The sequence below is a fragment of the Zosterops lateralis genome (assembly GCF_965231275.1).
Source record: "Zosterops lateralis genome assembly, chromosome: 1".
Taxonomy (NCBI): domain Eukaryota; kingdom Metazoa; phylum Chordata; class Aves; order Passeriformes; family Zosteropidae; genus Zosterops; species Zosterops lateralis.
In genome coordinates, this window is record NC_139762.1 from 41,871,952 (window position 1) to 41,893,551 (window position 21,600).

The 21,600-nt window shown below is 38.2% G+C and overlaps 1 protein-coding gene across 6 annotated transcripts in view; it reads left to right on the forward strand.

The window, feature by feature from the left end:
- Positions 1–21,600, forward strand: part of RBMS3 (RNA binding motif single stranded interacting protein 3) — a gene marked incomplete at its 3' end in the record, with an annotated part of 441,712 nt that overhangs the window by 180,868 nt on the left and 239,244 nt on the right. For all 6 annotated transcript variants that reach the window (XM_083873885.1, XM_083873884.1, XM_083873887.1 and 3 more), the window contains exon 4: positions 1,587–1,678. In XM_083873885.1, coding sequence (XP_083730011.1) covers positions 1,587–1,678 — 92 coding nt within the window. The remainder of the gene's footprint in view (positions 1–1,586; positions 1,679–21,600) is intronic.

Below are 21,600 nucleotides of genomic sequence, written 5' to 3' on the forward strand. Positions count from 1 at the left end.
TACACAAAATTCTTTCTTGATTGGACTAACCGCTGCATTGAGCAATGTATGCATACCAAAATAATAATAGAGATGTTTGAAATTTGAGGGGCAAGGTGATCACAAACACACACTCTTATACCTAGATTTGGTGCAGAGAGGATGGCAATGAAGCCTCCCAGGAGTAGGAAGGAAGGCTGGGAAAAAAATACAAATGGATACAGCAGGGAATCATATCTGTGATTGCCTCCTGTAGGATGTGTATTGACCTAGTAAATGGAGATGTCTGCAAAGAAGCTATAAATATGCTTGTGCTAATATTATTAAAGCTTTCAGGCGGTTCAGTTTCATCCATATGGCTTTCCAGGGAGATGCCAAAGATGTGGCCCCTGGCCACAGCTTGTCTGAGCAGCACATGCCTACCTGCACTGTAATTGCTTAATAAGATGTAGGGGTTTTCCCTGGATGGATTGTGAAATATATGCAGCTGCCTAAATAGGTGCATGGTGAGATTTTTAGATCTTCCTAATTCAGTTGAAATCTTTATGAGCAAGACATTTGAATGCTGTTGAAGATCAGAGAGAGCTCAGTGTTTAAAAATTGTGAAAAGTCGATTCCTTGCCCTCTTACTCCTCCTTTATGTCCTTAGGAAAATAAAAATATTTTCAGAGTTGTTGCTATCCAGTAGGGGCTTAACAGCACTGGGTTTGCTTGAACATTACAGTGTTGCTGGCTAAAGGAAGAAAAAAATGGAGAGGGAGGAAGAGAAGATAGGAAGTGACTGGCTGATTAATATACTAAACTAATGCAAATACCAGGAGTAAGAAAGCCACTTAAAAGCAGATGATTATCCCTTGGCAATCCCTAAAATCTAACCTCTAAGCTGTTGTTCAGATGATACCCCAAAGCAATTCCTGGCAGAGATCTGTCCCTTGTTCCAGCAGAGAGAGCAGTGAGATGAAAGGGATGTGGTTTAACCAAAGCTGAGATGTTGCTATCTCACCATCTTCTAGAGCTATCTGGCAGTTGTCTGTAGAGCACACATTGGGATTTCTTCCTGAATTGGTCCCACCTGCTGGAAGGCTGGTCTCCCTGTCTCTGCACACATGGCCCCAGCCTGCCACAGGGATTTGTTGCCCTCCTCTTCTGAAGCTAAATCCTTGTGTGGGTTTAAAGGGCAGGAGAAGGAGTGTTTTGCCATGAAGCCAGCCATTGCAAGCTGTAGTTTTGTATCGCAGGAAGGTCCATAATGCTACTTACTCTTATGGAAGAGATGGGGCAGGACTGCAGAGCACTGGAGTCTCATGAGCATGTGTGCCCTTCTGCTACCAGTGATCTTTAATCTGTTATGACAGACAAATACCTGCCTGCACTCACCCTCTGCTGCATATCTTTTGGCACTTTGAACCTTTTTCTCACTGGATTCCCTTGAACCCCACTAGGTTCAGGAGAAAAGATGTGACAAGGAGAGGTGGGGTGGCAGTGCTACTGGAAGATTTGAGACAGTGTGAGAGAATGGAAAGATTTGCCTTCTTTTTCAAAATCTTTATCTGTGCTCATACACATGGATAGTACTGAAAATCTTTATTTATCTGTTTATTTTTCAGGTTATGGTTTTGTAGATTTTGACAGTCCCGCAGCAGCACAGAAAGCAGTAGCATCTCTCAAAGCAAATGGCGTGCAGGCACAGATGGCAAAGGTAAGAAGAACTTGCATTGCAGGATTATTTCAGCTGTTGGGTTAAATTTCCAAGGGTTTGTTTTGCTCCTGTTTATCTTAAGGTTTTGGATTGCTTATTCCAAAGATTCTTTTATCCTTTGGCTCCAATGCCTTGTTCATCCCATGGTTTGTCTGTGTTCTTGAGAGCTGTGTCTCATGTAATGGGCTCTGCTCTGACTCTCTCTTTACCCCTCTGTCTGGAGAGGGTTTTAAGACAGAGCACCAAAGTGGAAGAGCATTGGAAATGCCTTTTGCTAATTACTGGGTGAAAGAGTTGTGGTTTTTTCATCATGAAGTTGTTTTCAATTGGTTCCTTTGCTTTGGAAAAGTTACTCTTTTCTGACGTGACTGATGGGCTTCTCTGAAGGAGTGATTTACTGAGCATAGGGAAGATCTGGTTGATCTGCCTAGATTTGGCTTCTCCTGCTTGTTGAGGTTTTTGTTGGGATTTTTGGTTTTGTTTTTTTTTGAGGACATAAATGAAAGTGTAGAAGGTTGCTGAGAGGATAGTTGCTGGAAGTTGTCTGGAGGTGACTGGCATCTGTTCACAGAGGCTGCAGGAGCTATAGCAAGCGCAGCAAGCTCAGCCACTCTGGTATTGGAATTGTCCTTCATCCCCAGGCAAAGGGGCTGATGGTGGGACAGGGGTCACAGTAATGACCATCGTGTGGTCCAGCTGTTGCCTTTCTGAAGGTGGAATAATGTGCTTTTGGGTTCTTGACTGTGTCAGCCAGCAAAAATCGCTGTTGCTTTGTACTTCAAAAATGGCTTGTCTGAGAATCACAAAAAGCACTTAATATTGCTTGATTTAGTCTCTGTAGAAATGATGTTGTCCTAGAATTTAAAAGAGTGAAAGCAAACAGATAATTACAAAAAAAGAGGGAAATCAACTTAATAAACAACCATCAGATTTGAAGATTTCCACTTAAAGGAATGTTGGTGGCTTAAACCTTTGTTTTTCAATGATGTCTTAGTAAAACATAGTTTTGTTTTGGTTTGTGGGGTTTTTTATTATTATTTTATTTTATGGAGAAAACTAATTGCTGGTAAATGAGGTTCGTTTGCCTTCTGCTGAATTACACTCACTGTGCCTGAAAGAAACTGGATGTCATAGATGTATTTCTGTTTAACAGTGCTCCACAATGCAAGCTAGGCTGTTTTATTGGCTCTTAGTTTTTATTGACACATGGTGATAAAAAATATTTGCTTCAAATGGGTAAAAGATGGCAAGCTGAAGAATGTGGACTTCTACTAAGGACTGTGCTATTTTATTTCTCAGATATACGGCATCTCCTTGTTAAAATATAGGCAATTTGATGCATTAGTCAAGCTGTGGAAAAGAAACCAAAGACAGGAGATATGTTTTGTCCTAATGATTGATATCAAATAGCCATTTCTAGAAAGGAGTAAATCTATATAAATCTGTAAAAATCTAAATCCATATAAAACTGTACAGTTATAGATTTAAAAATATAGATTTAAAGATCGGATTGAAAGATAAATCTATGCTTGGGGTTGTCAAGATTCAGAACAATGAACAATCGCAGTACTTATATTCTTGGAAACACCAGAAAAGACGATGACTTAAAACACTGTGGTTTGAATTGTTCAATATTTAGGGACTAAAAGCAAAGCCTGATGTTTTCAGACTGAGAAGGGCTGAACCAGCCCTCGATTGGTTTTTTTTCTGGGGAACCTGTGGCAGGAGTAGTTTTTTGCCCTGTGAGATTTTGAGGCGTCTGGTGTGCACACATTTATTTGCATAAGATCGACTGTATTTTTAATATTTAGCCATGGTGCCTGGAATCTCAGATAGATTCTTTTTAGTGTATTTGATAGCTCAAGATAAATATACAACTGACTTTTCTTATCTCTGAAAAATCTAAGCATTTAGAAAAATCGGGTTTCAAAGGAAATTGAGATGACTCCATACAAAGTACCTCACATTGCTGAGAAGGCAGGAGCCTGGGAAAGCAAATCTATCTGGAGAAACATGTTAGTTCTTGCACATGTTGGAAGCCAAGTTGCATAACAGGACTGACAGACAGCATTACCTGCCAGTGTCTGAATTAACAGTGAGGGCTCAGAAGAGGTTATGAGGAAAGGGGCAGAATAATAATTTAACGTGCATTTCTGGATGTTTATCCAGAGCAGTTTTATTTCAAGAGCTGCTTTAGTTAGTGGGGACTGGTGGCTCTCAAATGAAATCAAAATAAAAAGAGTTGAGTCCGAAGAAATTCCCTGAACCTTTTGTGTGCCATACATTCATAATATCAGTGTCCTCCATCTTTTTACTCTCGATTGTAAAGTGGTGAAACTGCCCCATGTAGAGGCCAGAGAGGAGACAGACTGTAACCTGGGTTTCAGCAAATGTCAGAAATCTCAGTCCAGCTGTGGATGCTTTTGAGTAAAGGTGAAAGAGGCATTGGCCAACTTTTTCTATGTGCTGGCCTTCTTCAGTGGAGAAAGTATGCTGAAGTGTCGGTATTGTCTGTGATGTTTTCCTGGAGAGAGCTCTTGCTCGGAAAGAGTGGTTCTTTCTCAGTTTTAACACAATATAATTTTTCTCCTAGAAATCCAGGAATCTTCTTTGAAAAACAAAAAGCAGAACTGAACCCCCGCCCATGCTGGCTAGCAGAAGTATCTTGTGGAGACTTGAGTAAAATATACTCATTTTATTAATGGTAAAATACAGCTGCCTCCCTCTTTCTTTATAGCATTTGGATACCATTTTGGCTGATTTTGTTTCAGAGTGCTGCCTCTGGGAGAAGGTTAAACTCTGGTGGATTGATGCTCCAAGTCCCATCAGTATTGGAAAACTTGTTCTGTTGAGGCTAATACAACCCATAAACCCACAAAGGGAAAAACCCAACTGTTAAACATGTCTGAGTTTCTGTCTTCTTTTTCTGGCTTGAAGCAGGCAGGCTAGGATTTGGCTGAGGGAGAGGAACAGCAGTAGTATGCCTGCAGAGATAGTGGTGGCAGCTGAGGAGATGAGGTCTCATGTGGCCCACAGGGTGGGACAGGGACCTGCACAAGGAGCCACACAACCTTCTATCCACAGGAGAGTTGTGTGAGGCTCTTGCACCCACATGTTGTCACCTGACTTCTTTAGCATTTGTCTCTCAGAGGTACGTGAACCAGGAGTTCAGACCACTACTGCTGTCCTATATTCATCTAAATTGTCCATCTTTTTCAAAAGTACTTCTTAATAATTTAATTTATTGAGAAACATTAATGCAATGGAGCTGCTGAGGGATGTTTTCCTAGCTGGCCTGGCTTATTTTGCTGTGTGCTTCCTGTGTGCCTTTGGACATGCAGATTCATTAGTGTGTATATAGTGTCTGCTTGCTCAGGCTCATGGAGTCCAGGTGTTTTTTTAGGTTTGTCCTCCTAAAAAATGTCCTACTAAAAAATGGCATGAGTGATATGCCTCTGGATAATCTCACAGGAATTATTGATTTTGTTGTCTCTTCATGCTAGGGACTACAGAAACATGACAGAAATAGTATTGCTTATGTGCATGATTTATATATCAATTTAGGGTTTTTTTCCAGATGCTCCTTTCCTGCATTTCCTAGAAAAATATTATAGACAGAATATGGAAAATTAAGAAGCAGAATCTTAGTAATATGGGAGTTGGCTCAGACAAGTAGGCAAGGAAGCCTAGTACACATGAAAAATGTATCAGTGTTCTAATAAAATCTGTAGCCACATCTATTCTTGGGATTTGCTATAGTCCTTCACCCAGAATTACACATTCATGAGGACACTTCTTAATCTACTTTATATGTAAGTTTTAATGATGCCAAGGAGTCTAAATCACCTGAAAAATCAATAGAAGTCTGCTGTCTAAATAAATTTGAGCATCTGAGCTTGTGTCAGCCTGCAGTTGAACTGTGCAATCAGTTTATTCCTTCGCAGACATTTGGAGTCCTCTCTACCATTTATTATTTCCAGTTCTAGTCTGCTGTAAGATTGCACAATGTGGAAACTCAAGAGAAGGTAGTCTCTTGCAGAGTATCTAATATCTTCTTTAATACCTAGCAGCCCATCAAGAGTGTTGAAACAAATGCATTCACAAAGGAAGTGTTTTCAGTCCTGCTTTTATAAGGATTAAAAATGTATTTGATGTTGAGTATCTTCTCTGGGTTTTCCTTTGGTACATGTAATGCATTTAGACGTCCTCAAGACCTGCATGAAAAATGTGGATTTTGGAGGAATATTTAGTTAGCCCTGGCAGTTGTCTAAGTCCAAGGGACCATTTCTTGACTACTCTGCTGCAGTAATTGCCATCCAGAAAGTGCACTGCAGGGACTGGCTCTGGAAAAGGGCTGTGTCAGTAGTCTCTGATGTGTTTTCCTCCACAAGGGAATTTCAGAAAGTAATTTTGCTTTTTGTGTGATATTTTTCTCATCTTTCCATCAGGCAGAAGCTTAAATACAGGGACTAATCACCATCTAGGTGAAAGATAAAAGGGAGCTGTTTCCCACAGAGCAGAGCCAAGCACAAGAGCTTCTAAAGAGGAGCTGAAAGCTGGTTGCTGTATAGTTAAATGAACAGATTTTCTCCAAGGACCAAGGAAAAGGAAATCCCACAGAAGAATCTTATTTATTTTCCAGACTTTTGCGTAGGTTTCAAGCATTGCTCTGGTATGAGTCAGCTGACCAAATAAGTTCGTTCTGTCTACTTATTTTTCAGCTTTGTATTCTCTTCTTTTTAATTACTTCCTCTTTTTTTTCTGTCAGACACCAATACTCTAAAGGGCTGATCCTTAAAATGGAAAAACTCTGGTGAAAGCCCTTCTTTCCACTATTTTTTTAACCTAGATTTTTAATGAAAAGTTTTGTTTGTTTTTTGCAGTTTAAAAATTCATGAAAATAATAAGAACGATGTTCCTACAAAACATGAAGTATGGCCTATACACATGATACACTGATTTCCTAACTCATGATTGAAATGTCTGCAAATTTTAGCTAATGAAATTTCAGGATACGGATTGGTTGGGTTTTTTGATAATATTTTTGGTTAACATCCCTCATGGACTGAGCTAACCTTCCTTTTAAAACCAAAGTGGGATTCTACTAGTTTTAGAGCTCAATACTGAAATTGTTAGGCTTTGTTTTCCTCCTGTGCTTTAATTATCAGAAAACCCATCCCCAGCAAAATGCTCTATGAAGTCTAATATTTGTATCAGTGATTTATAAAACACTCTTGTTGTTTTCTGCTAGAGCAGGACAGGAGCTGGTGCCTCTGGAAATCTCACCATGCTCAGCAGTGTAGGAGAAGCTGAGAACATGGCTGTGCTGGCCACATTCCATGTCGTTTCTGAATGAATTGCTCAGCCAAGTGTAGGCTGCTGCTGCAACAGTTGTTAGAGACGTTTGGCACAACTCTTGTATGTGTGTGGAGCACTTTCCAGTGAGCTCTCCTCTTATCATCCTAAAATGTGCACCCTTTCTTCCGGTGGTTTTGCACAATGCATACTGGCTGGTCAATACTGACCTGAATTGATAACAGTCCTGGGTTCAATGAAAATGAAAATTATAGCTGGAAAAAAATGAGAGGTAGGTCAGTTTAGATTTGGAAATTACACATGCAGGTGTCTCTCTCCTTTGACTTCTTTAACCAAGTCAACCATACCAAAGGTGTCCTGCAGAAGCACTAACCAGGAGTTCCAAGTTTCATGTACTGCTACCCATCAAAGTCATGCTATCCTGATCCTCTCTTGCCTGCCTACCTCTGTTTTTCATAAACTATCTTTTACTCTTGGAATGGGGAATCATAGTTTCCCAGACAGGGCTGGCCTTTAAGTGCAGATTTTGTAAATATAGGGTATTTTTCCATTTCAAAAAGGACAAAGCAAGAGCATTAACAAGATGCTACATTATTTGTTTGTATTAGGTTTTATGTCAAAATTTCTTAGGAAGACATGCCTTTCAAAACCTGGAAGATTTTTTTGTTGTTCATTTGGTTGGTTTTTTCCAGATGAAATACTGTCTAAATTCAGGATTCAAATCACAGATGTGCTAGAAATGGGCTAACTTTAAATTTCAGAAAATCTGCAGTAGCAGATGACAGTGTCTTATGAGTGTCCTAGACAATCCAGACTGAAAAGCAATGAGCAGCTTTGCACAAACAGTGATAGATTGGGGTGGTAGCAAAGATACATGACATTAATGGAAGGACTTATAGTCTTATCCAGCCTTGAAAATTTCATGTTTCTACCTGAAAACTGTATGGTAGCCTGTGAAATGATCTTAGGATCCTTTTCCTGCTTTTAGATGTGCGTTCATATGCCAATATAGAATGCATTAGTTTGAACCATTCTTGAAAGAGCATCAAGTTACCCTGGGGGTACTAAAATCCAGCAGTCCTTTCACACTTGCATGTGTTGCCCTTAAAAACATGTAGATCAGCATGAAGGAGAGTATGCACATCAACAGTGTTTGAACCACACCTGCCAAATTTATAAACAAAAATTTCTTTGGGGGTTTTCAGAAGTGCTTAACTTGACATAATTCTACTCTCTGAAAGTGCATGGAACTTCACTGTTGGCTAATTGAGAGGAATTAGGTCAGTACTATGTTCCTTTGTTCCCAAAAATTGTAGCTCAGCATCTTTCTTAACCACTAAGTTAGCTTAGAAAATCTTACAGCACACACAATCATGTTTATTCTCCAGCTATCACCTCAGACAGACCTGTCCGTGGTATTTTCCTTCCCTTTTCAAGTGCTGCTTTAGTTTCTAGATTTACTTGATTTTATTTTTTTTTACTGTAACTTCATCTAACATTAAAACATTCCTCTGCCTTTGAAAATTAAAATACAAACAATCAGTAAATATATCCACCTTCATGCTATTAATGCCTTGCACCACAGAACAGATGCTGAAAATGAAAAATATAGCCAACTTTTAGGCTGAAGAATAGTGGAATTACTGGGTTCTTTTCGGGTTATGAACTTCAGCCAAACTAGAGTTGGCCTTTTTTCATAAATACACATTGTTCTTGACTTTCCTCTGACTTGGAACACATTTGAATTGGTAATAATACAGCTGAAATCCACAGAGCTTTGGCAATCTAAGCTGGGGAGAAGAATGGGGCTCCCTATCTTTAGAACTCACATAGCTATACATCTTGGAAGCTCTTACACACTCTTTACAAACCCTTTATGTTTGCAGAACAGGAAATCTGAGTCCTGCAAATGAGTTAAATACTGGAGTCAGAGTAATTCTTTTTTGCCTCCATACCCAGGAAACTCCAAACGCCCCACGGAGGAGTTATCCAACCACAACTATGCAGCTTAGGAATCTGGAGCTCAGACTGAGCAAAACTGTGTACTAAATTCAGTAAACACAGCTTTACTCACAAGGAAAAACCCAGCACAGTCTGAAATGATAAAAAAACAGTGGTTTTATAAAACATTACTGTGGTAGAAAGTGGACGTAGCCTTTCTTTCAGTGACATATCATTTAATTATGTTCTTCTGTAGATCAGCCTGAGGACAATGCTTTCATCAGGTGAGAAACAAAAATTCATTGTATCTAGCATGATGATTCATATGACCACCAGCAGGAGGATATGTGCATGCCTTTTGGGGTACCACTTAGTCTGGACTGAGACACAGCTTCAACAAAGCAATGCAATTTGTGTGAAAGCTGGGCCACTTTCTGATTATTTGGTTTGATTTGGAAAGCAGGTGTACAAACTTCAGTAGCATTTCTTCTGAGTTGATGTGAGTGCCTGTATAACAGCTCATCAGCCTTGAAATACACAGGTGCACACTCTACCAGTAAACACAAATCTACCAGTAATATGCATAGATATTCCCTGTGCACCTATGCATCCCCCTCTGAATATCTAAATATTACTTATTAGTGAATACTCTGCTTGTTATTTCTTTATTAATGACTGTCTCCCAATTCAACCAACATGTCTGAGTGGCTTGGCTGTAATCTAAATAAATTTTGGCTTAGATGCAGTTTTGTTCACTAATGAATGATATTTTTTGTCACTATAAAAGGAACTTCTATTTTTCCTTTGTATAAAAATATGAAATTAGGCTGTACTCATGCTACATGCAACATACTGAGTCATAATGGCAGCTCACTGAATTTTTTAGTCCTTTCCCTTTACATATTTGTGCTCAGAAAGGGAGATAATGATGACATGAACAGCTGAATTCTATTTGTAGTCATGATAAATTAGCTTTGACATGATCAAAATAAATATAAGAAATATAAGAATGTAAAACTGGCCATATCAGACCAGAATAAAGTTTCTTCTGGTATCAGATTCTCTTTCTGATAATGCACTATAGCATGTGCCAACAGCGGAGTACAAGAACCAGACAAGCATCTGAGGATACTTCCCCAGAGTAGTCTCTTAGCCTCTAGCAATTTGCAATTTGGGATTTCTTCAGCTTGTATTGAATAGACATTTGTAGAACTGACTCCCCATCCCCAAATAAACAATTTATGCTGCCTGTTTTGCATTTAAAATTTTGGCAGCACAACATCCAGACATAATAAATTCTTCAGTTTATCTTCATGTTTTTTCAAAGATCCATCTCCTTTGCTTGCTCTAGACCTGCAATGCTGATTTCATCGATTGCTTGCTAATTCTTGTATCAGAAGAGACAGAAGGCTCTTATTCCCTATGAATTTTTTTCATGGCACTTACAATTTCATAAAATGCAATCATAACTTCCTTTAATCCCTGTTCTGTTTCCAGTTTCAAGAAAGATGTGCCAGGATGTGTGTGCGTCAATAACGATGTGGTTCTTAGAAGCAAGGAGCAGTTGCTAAGTAATGAACGTGAAGCATGTTAAAGTGGCTTTGTAATATGAGAGCAGAGCTGACAGGAAGCTTAGAGGGTCATTTTATATCAATATGGTGGACATGAGGCGAGTATTGCTAATGCTGTGTAGTGCTGCAGCCTGGGAAATGGGAAAATGGACACACAGAGGAAGAGTACATTTGGCCGATATCAGGCACTTTGTAAGGCAGTCCTCATTTTGCACAAGGATAAATGCACATATTTGATTAAACCTAGGAAGATCAATTTTTTAAATAAGAGCTGTCAGTTTTAGAAAAATGTACCCCAGAAATAATTGAAATGTTAAAAAAAAAGTAACAGATCTATTCCTTTAAAGCAGCAAGTGAAGAGAAGTGCAGCCCCTAGTACGAGGACATGTGTTCAATGTGTCAAAAGGAAATATACCCAACTCCCCCCATCTGTGTATAAATAAGGCTTTATAAATGCCTGCCTTGAAGTCTGCAATTGCTTGGTCACAGCTTTCCTTAAATATTAGATCAAATTAGTATCTGTCATATTGATGGACAATACCTGAAACTGATGCCACCAATGGATCAATATCTGGCCAATTCTGTCAGCAGGTTTGAGGACTTCATCTTTGCTAGGGGCTGCTGAAGCACGCCTGTGCGTTTTGTCTTGCACCCAGTGCTTGGGCATGATGATGTGACCAGCAATGCTGCAGCACATGCCTTCATATCTAAACCAAGGGAAGGACTGCTGTGCAATGAATCCTTATTTAGGAGAGATTTATATTCATATTCTGCTTTCTTTAGAGCTCATGGAAGAAAATTACCCTTTTATTAGTCATAGTTCAAAATGGTGGACACATAGAAGAACCTAGGGGCCATAAATTGCCAGTTCCTCTACTGTGTAGGCAGAGGGAGTCTTTCTGTGATTCCCAAAGGAATCCCAAAGCCTCCCATCTGGGAAGTTTACCCCTACCAAAGACATCCCTTACATGGCATTAATGGAAGTGTGATTATTTCCTCTACTGCACCTCACAACTTTGTGCTCTCAAAACCCACAGAGAACAATGAAAACTTTGATGAAAGCAGCTGTAAAGGCATTTTTGTCGTTGGAAAAGTTGGACATCCCCCATGTGAGCACACAGTTAGAATATGGGTATGGTATTTGGTAGGAGGTATATTTTTCCCTTGTTAAAATGGATTCAGCTTTGTTTATCTGGGTGCCAGTAAGTTACAAAGTGGGGTGTGTTCAATGATTATCACTTGTCAGTCATCTTCTATCCTGATATTCTTACCACAACTCAAAAAGGAAAAGAGATAGTGAAAAAATGTTTGTTTCTAGTCAAACTTTGGAGTTGGGATAATTAAGGCTTGGTGCTAGAAAGCTTGGCTTTGAATTCCTCAGAAAAAGTGAGCATACCTTTCTAGTAGTTGAGACTGAAGTCTGTGTCTCAGACATCACTTCTTCATGCAATTGAATCATTTTTGGGCTTAAAATTCAGTTAGACAGGTAAAGAAAGAGAAGACACCTTGAAGATAGACTTCCCCATCTTCAAAAGCATCTTTGGCACTTTACTACCCCACTTAGCGGATAGGTGATGCTGTTCCAGTGTCTCTCTATAGTGGGTTTGTATGCAACTCTGTGCATGCCTAGTTGATGAGTATTCAAGAAACTATATTTATATCAATGTATGCCCACATTTATAGATGATAATTTAGAAATATTCTTTAGAAAATTTTATAATATAATAAGATTCTCATAAGAAGCAAAAAGTATTACAGTGGTACTGTCATAATATGTGCTGTTGGTGTATGGCTATTTGCTAGTGATACCTCTAAGCCCAGAGAATAAAATCATATGTGTTTTTTTAGGAATGTGCTGTAGGAATAGGAAGGAAATTGGAGGTAAATTAAATCTTGGTCATAATCAGCCAGTATTTTTCCATCTGTCAGCAAAACCTGGCAAAAAACTCCAAAACAACAACAAAACTGTAAACTCTGAGACGAGATTTAGTGATTGACTGTCTGCTTTAACTGTGCCTATGGCTTGCAGTAGAGCTACACAGCCTCAGGGTTTCCCAGATATTTCCATAACTTATTTGTCCATTTTGCATAAAAGGTTATGATCCCACCATTTATCTAAACATTTTCCTAGTCACCTACTCCAATTTTAGCTTGTTATGGAAAGCCAGGACTATCATTTATATGTCTGTGTTGCTTTATTATAGGGATGCAGCATAAAGCAGCATGCAAAGTCAGTGAAGTGAGAGTTTTCACAGTATCTTGGCTTCCAAAAAATCTTTTCCCTTGCTTAAAAACTGTTCATCAGTGAAAGGTCACCACTCCTAATAGCATGACCTAATTCACTTCAGCCTGCCTTCCCGCTGCATGGCACATTTCACATGGTAAAATGGTGGGTTTGGTAAAGGAGCCAGAACTGATCCAAACCAGGCTGAAGTCTGGCTGTAATGGGGTCTCAGTGGTCTCGCTGCCTTGCCCTCTCTCCTGGGGCTGCTGAGACTAGAGTAATGGAAATGCTTCCCTTTCAGAATAAAATTTAATTAGCTGAAATACATAATGGCTCTCTTTTGTATGATCAATCTTCTGAGTCTGCTTGAACTCAGGCTTTCTATGTTAAAAAGGAGTGTTGGATGCAAACTCTGCTTTGCTTTGCTTGAAGTTCAAATAAATAGTTTCATCTTGCATGATTACATTGTTGCATGCTTCTGTGGAGTATATAAGTAATTTCCAGATTGGCTTACAGGGGTTCCTTGAAGAGGCTCAACATTTCATGTCAGTGAGCAATTAGATTAGTTGCAGGGGCACCTCTTTGCACTCCTCTAAGTGACTATTGTGCTGTCTCTCTTTGATCCCAAGACATCTGGGAAGCCTGGTGGAGACTTATCTAAAGAACGTGGTCTGAAAAAGTAGCAATTTCAATACTTTTCTCCTGGGAGCATCATCTAGTGCTTTATCCTTTATACTGGGTTTTACTGAAGGTTTCTCCATTTCTTTGTCAAGAGATCCTTTGAATGTGTAGTAGCTGAGACCTGAAACACTTTATGCTGTGATGGAAACCTCTCAAAAAACTCAGCACTCTCAACTCACCTGGTCTTAATGGTCTGTAGACCAGATCAGGCATTGAAAAATAGCTGTAAATACTATTTATTGCCTGTTTCCTGGTATTTCTTTGATAACTCATAGTGTTGGTCTTTAACTCAATACTTTAGAAGTTTTTAATAGTTGTATTTGACTTCACAAATGTTTTTCCTTCTGTAATGTCCCCCTTTTTCCCATGTAAGTGGAGTTATTTCACTATAGTCTTTTCCACTCTAGTCAATCCACACAAAGCATTGGGAAAGCAGAATGATACCACGTTTGCATCCTTCATTTTGCTGTTGTGAATATAACACATTCTTTTTAAGGTGTTCCTACACACCTATCACAATACTGTTGCAGTTTTTATCTGAGCTGTGTGTATGTTGCAATAGGCAGACAAAGTCTCTTTTCTAGGATATTCACAGTTCTTCTTGTGATATGCCACTGACTGATAGTGGTTTTCTAAACCTTGTCTATTTACAATCCATCTTTCTTAAATCTGGTTGAGTGGAGCTGTATGCTATTTTTCAGAGAGTCTGCAGTGCTATAATATGTATATTTTACTGCCTTTTAGTCAATTGATGAGCACTCTAGAGTTTGCATTAGAGAGTCTTATTTTTAGCAGTTGTATAAACTACATTATTTTCCATGTTCTATTGTTAAATTTAATTTGCTCAATTACATCTCTGTATGCATTACCAGGCCTAGATTCAAATGTAGATGTTACATTTTATAAGCACAAGTTTTAAAATGTTGCCACAAGTGTTTACAAACCTTCACTGCTAAAGATCTGTTCTCCAGCTTTTCTCTGGTGAGAACATCAATTGGTTGGTGTTTAACACCGTAAATGTGACACCTCAAGTGTCTTGAGTTATGCTAGGAGAGACTTGGTGTCCCAGAGCTTAATTTCGAGCTGTGTATAATTCCAAAAAATATGGTAGGCCAAATAGGAGATATAGAAAGTCAGTTATATTTATGTGTTTCTAAACTTTAAATGCTTTCTGAAATGCCACATTTCACAAAAAAATGTGGATGTGAGAATATAGCAATATGGGATAGATGGGTTTCTAACATATTAAATGTTGGAATTTTTTGCCCCATGGGAACATTTGCTTCAAATATGATAAAATTTCACATATTAAGAAATGAGGATTAGGTTTCATGAAGTTGGCAGGTTTTCATTTCCTTTAAGATTACTTTTTGTTTAAAAAAAAAAAAAAAAAAAAAAAAGCAGCCACCACAAACTCTATTATCTGTCCAGATACTTCACTGCTAAAGGTTTAACATGAAGATAGAATGGTGAGAAATAAAGGCCTAAGTTAGAGCTATATAAGAAGCAAATGAGTATTTTACTAGTTCTCTTTTCATGTTTTTGGTTGTTCGTGTTGTGTGTTTTGTGGTCTTTTTTTTTTTTTTCTTTGGTCAGAATTGCTGTTCACATAAATATTACGTAGAGGAAAACTTTGAGATGTGCTAAGTGTTTGCTAAGAGAATGATCTACTATGTTCAAATTGGTACTCTTGAGAGATGCACTCTTGAGATATATGTCTCTAATATTTGTTTTAGACAACTGTGAAATCTTGCTGTCCCAATATAAATATCCCGATGACAGATACATGTACAAATATTTTTCAGGGTATCAAGTTCAGTTGTTTTAAGGCAGAACTTGATTTTTGAGAGTAGGAGCTCAAATCTGGAAGTTGGATGACTCAGATGACCCTCAGCCTTTTTGGACTGTCACTTCTAATCATGTTTAAAAACAAGATTGCTCAGAGTCATGTAGCAGTCATTTGTGGTTCTGAAGTTAGTTGGTTTAAAATATAGATCCATATTTTGGACCCAAAGTTAATTGGGTTAATAAACCCATGTATATTCAGCTGGCAATAGTAAGTATAAAGTCTTTTGTTAGAAAGATTTTATGGATTGATTCAAGATTTTGACAGTCTGGGTCCCTAGCTAATATTCCACCTATGTAAAATAATTCTCTGTGTCATCTCTGCTCTATTTTATCTTGCAGCAGAAATGGAATAGATTGAAAGGTTTTGTTCAACAAATGACCTCTGTTGATCTTTTAATTTTAGTTCAATTCACACTTTTTCTTAGTTTTTGTATTAGAAAAAATAATTAAAGGTAGTAATGTATTTGACAAAAAACTTCAAATATTTGATAATGTTCTTCTTGGTTATCAATAATGTAACTGCCCTTCCTTAACATATTAGTAAGAATGAAAAAAAAACAAAAACTTTTTTCTTTGAAAACAAGGAACAAACTTTTGTTTTCACCCTTAGCGATGTGGTGCAGATTTTATTCTTGAGAAATGGGAGTCAGGTTTGCCTTTAAAACTCAAGTCACAAGTAGAGGAAAATATCCATATTAAATGATTCCACAAAACTCTTATGTTTCTCTAGTGTGGGCCCTATGTGCCTGCTGTGGATAGTTTGAAGCCTGAGGGCAAAGCTGAATTTACAGAATTTTTCCCAGAGATCAGCTTGGCCCATCAAGCTGAACCCAAAATCTAAGCATCTGGCCTTCTGGGCAACTCTCTCTTTATCAGCCACAGTCAGTGATGTGCACTTTGACCTGCTGAATCCATGAACTGTCTCCTCCCTCACAAATCTGAAGAGCTGAAAGGAGGTGCAACTGAGGCATGTTGGGACCTAAATCATAGTAGTTGAGGTTCCAGCAGTTTCTTCAAAAACCCCTTCCAAAAGCAGACCACAACTGATTTGTATAAACAGTGTACATTAAGGAAATATTTTAACTGTTTTAAGAGAGCTCAGAATTTTCAAATACAGTCCTAACAAAGTAAAAAGCCACAATTAATATGCTTGCTTAAACTCAGAAGTCAGTAGTTTCTCATATTCTGCAGAATGTAAGAAAGAAGCCTTTGTATCTGAGGCTTTCCATGCAGTGCCCTGTTATACCAATACAGTTTGCTATGTGCTGTGCTTGTTAAGATGAGACTGTAGCATCAAAAGTGTTATTAACTTCTGCTGTTTGCTATCTGTGTAAGGATTTTATTTCTAGATGCTGAATGACAGATGGGATCAAGGTCCAGCTGTGTAAAACTCTCAAGGTTCTGACACATAAACAAATTACATCATAGTAATACATTGCTGATTTCTCCATCCTTTATGGAAGGATAAACTGACCTGAAATTGTTACATGCATTTTCAGAGAAAAATATTCATGTGGATGGATTCTGAAAAGTGGTCAATGTGTAATAACCTGGTTTTGGACCAAAGTCATGCAATATGCACAGGTCTGGGATGAGTAGGTCGTGAACCTGGCTGAATACCATGAATTAGTAAATAAGTAATTTGCTAAATATGTGGCTTCAATTAAAGGTAATGCACTTATTTAACAGATGTGAGGGGTTGTTTTTTTTTTTTATTTTATTGCTGCCTTCTAATTCCTTTCAGTCCTCATTACCTGAGCACCAAGACTTTGCATAGCTCTGTAGGTGTTACAAATTAAAATCCAGCGCTTGAAGTGAACAAAATACTTACCATAGGAGAAACCATCAGGATGCCTTGGGCAGAAGTTGATTTCAGGCATTATCTCTCGTTTCTGCTGGCGTGCATGTGCACGCCTGCCTGCCTCACGTGTGCATTCAGGGAGAGAGCCATGAAAAGGTCACATGCGGGCTATGGATATGATCTCTGTTCATCTTGCTGTGCTGATGAAGTTTTGTTGATTGAATGTAAATATGCCTTAACTCTTCCACAGCATGTGCATCAAAGAGAACATTATTAGAGCGAAGACAGGCATTTGTTGGTACAATGAAAGTAATACCGTCTGTGCAATGCTGTTTAGAGGTGGCGTTCAGTGACATCCGGATGTATTTGCATCTAAATGAGATGAGCGTTTCTTTTCATTCGGCTTTGATTTACCTTGATCGCTACAGGTTTTTATTCCTTCTGGGATTTGGGGAACTGTATTCCCATTATGCACTCATCTTCCCTTCACATACTGTCTGCCACCTCCAGTCAGTGCCGCCAGATAAGTATATATAATAAAGATATTTTACATCAGATCTGGTTACCGTGCTGTCAGGCCAGTTACTGGAGTCGAGGACTCCGGAGGAGCAATGAGTGATGAATACGGCACTTATTTAATGCTTTTTTTCCCCTTGTTTTTGTGTTAAGTATTGACTATAATTTAACCTGCTTCAGAATTATTAATGCTTGTGAGAATAATTGGATGATAATGCATAGTTCCAAATTTTTTGTTTTAAAATTGGTTTAAAATCGTTGATTTTCTTTTTTTTTTTTTTCTTTTTTGCCTCTGAAGAGCCTCAGTAGTCCATTAATCAGCATCCTAAAGAAATGTGTCAGACTCCCTCACTCAGTGAGTTTGTAGATTGCTGTTGGATGTTTTAGATATGTCAAGATGCTCTATTTGTTCTATGTGTCACTCAGTGTGGGTTAGCTTAGCAAAAGCATTTCTTGGCCCAGCTCTTCTCTTGGTTGCATCAAGTTGCATTTTAAATCGAAGTCAAAGTAAATCAATTTCAATCTCGGTGTAGGGCTGATGTGTCTTACAGGGTAGCCAGAGCTATGGCACTTAAGGATAATAATGTAGAAAAACGCTCAGTAAGTAAAATTTGTAAATCAACATACATGGGCAAGCCTCCTGTGTTGCACATTATAGAATTTTGCTTTGAATAATGCAAGATTTCAAATCTTCCTTTGCACAATATAATCATTCACTGAATTTTTTTTCCTATATTCTGCAGGCTCTAAAAAGATTTCAGAACTATTTTAGCATTTGAAAAGGGGAAACTAGCATTTGTTGGTCGTTGTTTGGACTGCAGTACCTTCCAAGGAGCACTGGACACTTACCAAAGGCAGAGGAAGGTTTGTCCCATGGCCCAAGGGCTGTGTGATTTAAAAAGGCAAAGAAAATGACACAAGGTAGTGACAGAGTAGTGTGTGTACTCTCCTAATGGGAGAATTATCACCTCATTAACAAGACCTATCCTCACTGTCTTCATTTTTTCAGTCCCTTTTCTCGTTTCAGTGAGGGATTTCTGCCCTCTTTACCCAGGTTTTGTATGTTCATGTCTTATGATGTTAAGTACATTTCCCTTCAGTGGAGCATCTCCAATATTTCCCGTTTCATTCCCACTCCAAGTCACTGGGGCAGTCCTGTCCTTCTGACATACTTAATGGGATTTGTCAAGTCCTTGGTGTAACCATGTTTTATTTCCATGAGTAATGAGACACTGTGATAGGGCATCTTGTCCTGCCCTAAATGAGACATGCCAAGCCAAACATGAAATGGAATGCCAAACGCTATGTCCTATATGTTTGTCAAGTGTGTGATCTATTTTTTAGAGACCCAACTCAGTACACTGAAATATTTTACTACTTGTGAACTTTAGCTTCTGTTAATATGATTGAAGCAAGTGGAAATGGAAATTGTCAGGGCAATTTAACAAAGCGAGTCTGTAAAACTCATTACATCCCAGGTAGTAAAATCACTTTAGAAGGCACATTCTTCAAACTTGAGCTTTATTCAGTAAACTGCATTGGTGCCTGACCTTTTAAGAGCTTTCCCTTGCTTGGGAGGGAGGAGGGGGAAAGGCCCTGTTGTTCAGAGCTACCTATCTTAAATTACAAACAGCAGTCAGACTTGACTCTGTGCTTTAGATCACACAGAATGACAAAGTGTGCAACTGTTCCAAACAGACAGTTAAATGGCCAGCTATTTAGATGAGTTTGATGTGTATTTCATGTAATTGTATACTCCATAAAGCAGTAAAAAACCAATGTTGTGTGCTGGCTGTATTTTAGCACAAAGTAAATCAAAGTACCAATCTCATGTTTGTAATTCAACCTAATCTTATCAGGACCTGATGCTTTAAGAAAGCTTTAGATTGATACCAGGTAGTGGGTGTGTGATGGTTAAAGATGCTTTGGAGAAAATAATTTCTGTTAGGTCTATATCTAATTTGCATAGCAAGATAAATTAGCTTGTTGAGAACTCTGTAAGACCATGGCTGGGTTTCTCCTGCACTGCAGTGTAAACATGCCCTTAAGTATGCCTCTCTCTGCACTGTCTGCATGCATGTCTCCAAATAGATGACAGGCTTTTCCTGCCAAAGTTATGAATGAGCTGTCAATCCACCCTAGATAACAAATTTAGGCTCTATTTTTTTCTGGGTTTATTTATTTTTTTAAAATACTTTATTCTTCCAGTCATATGCCACAAATTTTGATTAGTGGTATAAATGAAAAGCAAATGTGTCTCTACCAGTTCATTATTTTCATTTTCCAGCATCTAAACAATTATGAGCTGTAGAGATTGCATTTTCTTGGAGCTACCCTTTGCCAGGCTCATGAGCACAAGTCAGGTTGCTCATTAGTGAGCCCACACAGAGTTTAGTCCAGTAACCTTTGAAGTAAATGGAAAGCCTCCCACATATTTATTGAGTGTCAGATAGACATTTAGTGCACATTGTGGCATTAAAAGATTTTGTCTAATTACATAATGAGGCATTTGCCTTATCTGTGTAGCATGTGAAAGTATGGGAAGTATGTTAGACCTGATTGTGGATAACTTTGAAAAGAGAAAGTTTCCTTCTTTGGAATTTTCATGTTGTTTTATGTTTTGTGGGGTTTTTGTGCCATTGGTGCTATGCATTTTTTTCCTCTCTTGGATCTGTTACCATTTTATCTAGAGATTTCCTTAACATCTTTAAAGATAGTTGGTAAAATATATAAATGAAAATAAAATATGGATTAGAATGGATTGAGAGTGAGGAATAGAAACTTTAAAAAGAGAAATTTTTGCAATAAGAACTGGTATAAAAACCCGAAAATATGTATTTTTTGATTTTCTATGGGCAGAAGGATTTGCAAATGCATGAAAGGTACTGAGTCCTACATGCAGTGAGAATAGTCAGGTCCATAGGTGACAGATAAAAAGCTGTGTAAATTCATAGCACTCCTGGTAAGCGTCCTCCTTGTGTATGTAATCCACAAAAAGTTTGCCAGCATAAGGAAATGATGGAAGATTATTATACATATAGGTAATGGAACTCTGGAGGAGGTGGTTTTTTTTACCCCAGAGAAATACTGATCTTTGTGCATAAATTGTTTTACATTAAGGGGAACTTAGTGCTAAGCCAGATGTAAAGCCTAGGATGATGCCTCTTTAAAAAAATGCCTCTTTTTCCATTAGAAAATAAATGCCCCTTGCTTTCCAACAGGTGAAATTTATTCCATTATTCCTGTACATTGGTAGCATTTCTTCTTCCCTGTTTAAATTCCCTTTTCCAGTGTGTGGCACTGCCTTGGGTTGGAAGCATCAAAAGGGGACCAATTATAGAAAAAACATTAATGTTTCAAGAGGTGTTAGAATGTAAATGACCCACCATCCTGAGCAACAGGAATGCAGTAGAACCTTTGGTTGTAGATATATGTGGCATGCTTTATGGCTTTCTCTCATAAATACTCTCCTTTGCAGAAAACAGAAATTGGGATAGTTGGGACCATGCTCTGTTCTGCTAATCAACCTGCAAGCTTTGTGTTGTAATGACAGTTGTGTAATACCTTTTTTTAAATGCCTAGTTGCTATGCCCAGCATTTAAAAAAAAAACATACTTTAAATACAACATAGTAAACTATGGATAGTTTGCTATCCATAGCTGGGTAATCTATAGCTGTTGTTGAGGTAGGAAGCAGCTTTGAAGGTTTGCATTTCTGGAAGGAAGATTTACATTCATTGAAGGCATTTAATTTGATGGTGAAAAAGGTGTTTGTTCAAATACTCAGCTTGCCTTCATTTATTAGAGTTGTTGTCACTTAAAGCAGAGTTTTCAAAAAGTTTTGCTCTAGAACCAGCTACAAACTGCCTTTGGCTTCTTCAGACTTCACTCTGGGGCTCATAGAAATAATCATGAATTGCCTTGCCTTAGTCAAACATTTTTATCCATCATTATTTTCCCTGTATTTCTGAAATTTCAGAAATTAGGGCAAATTATTCATCTTTGAATATAACAGATAGTGAAGC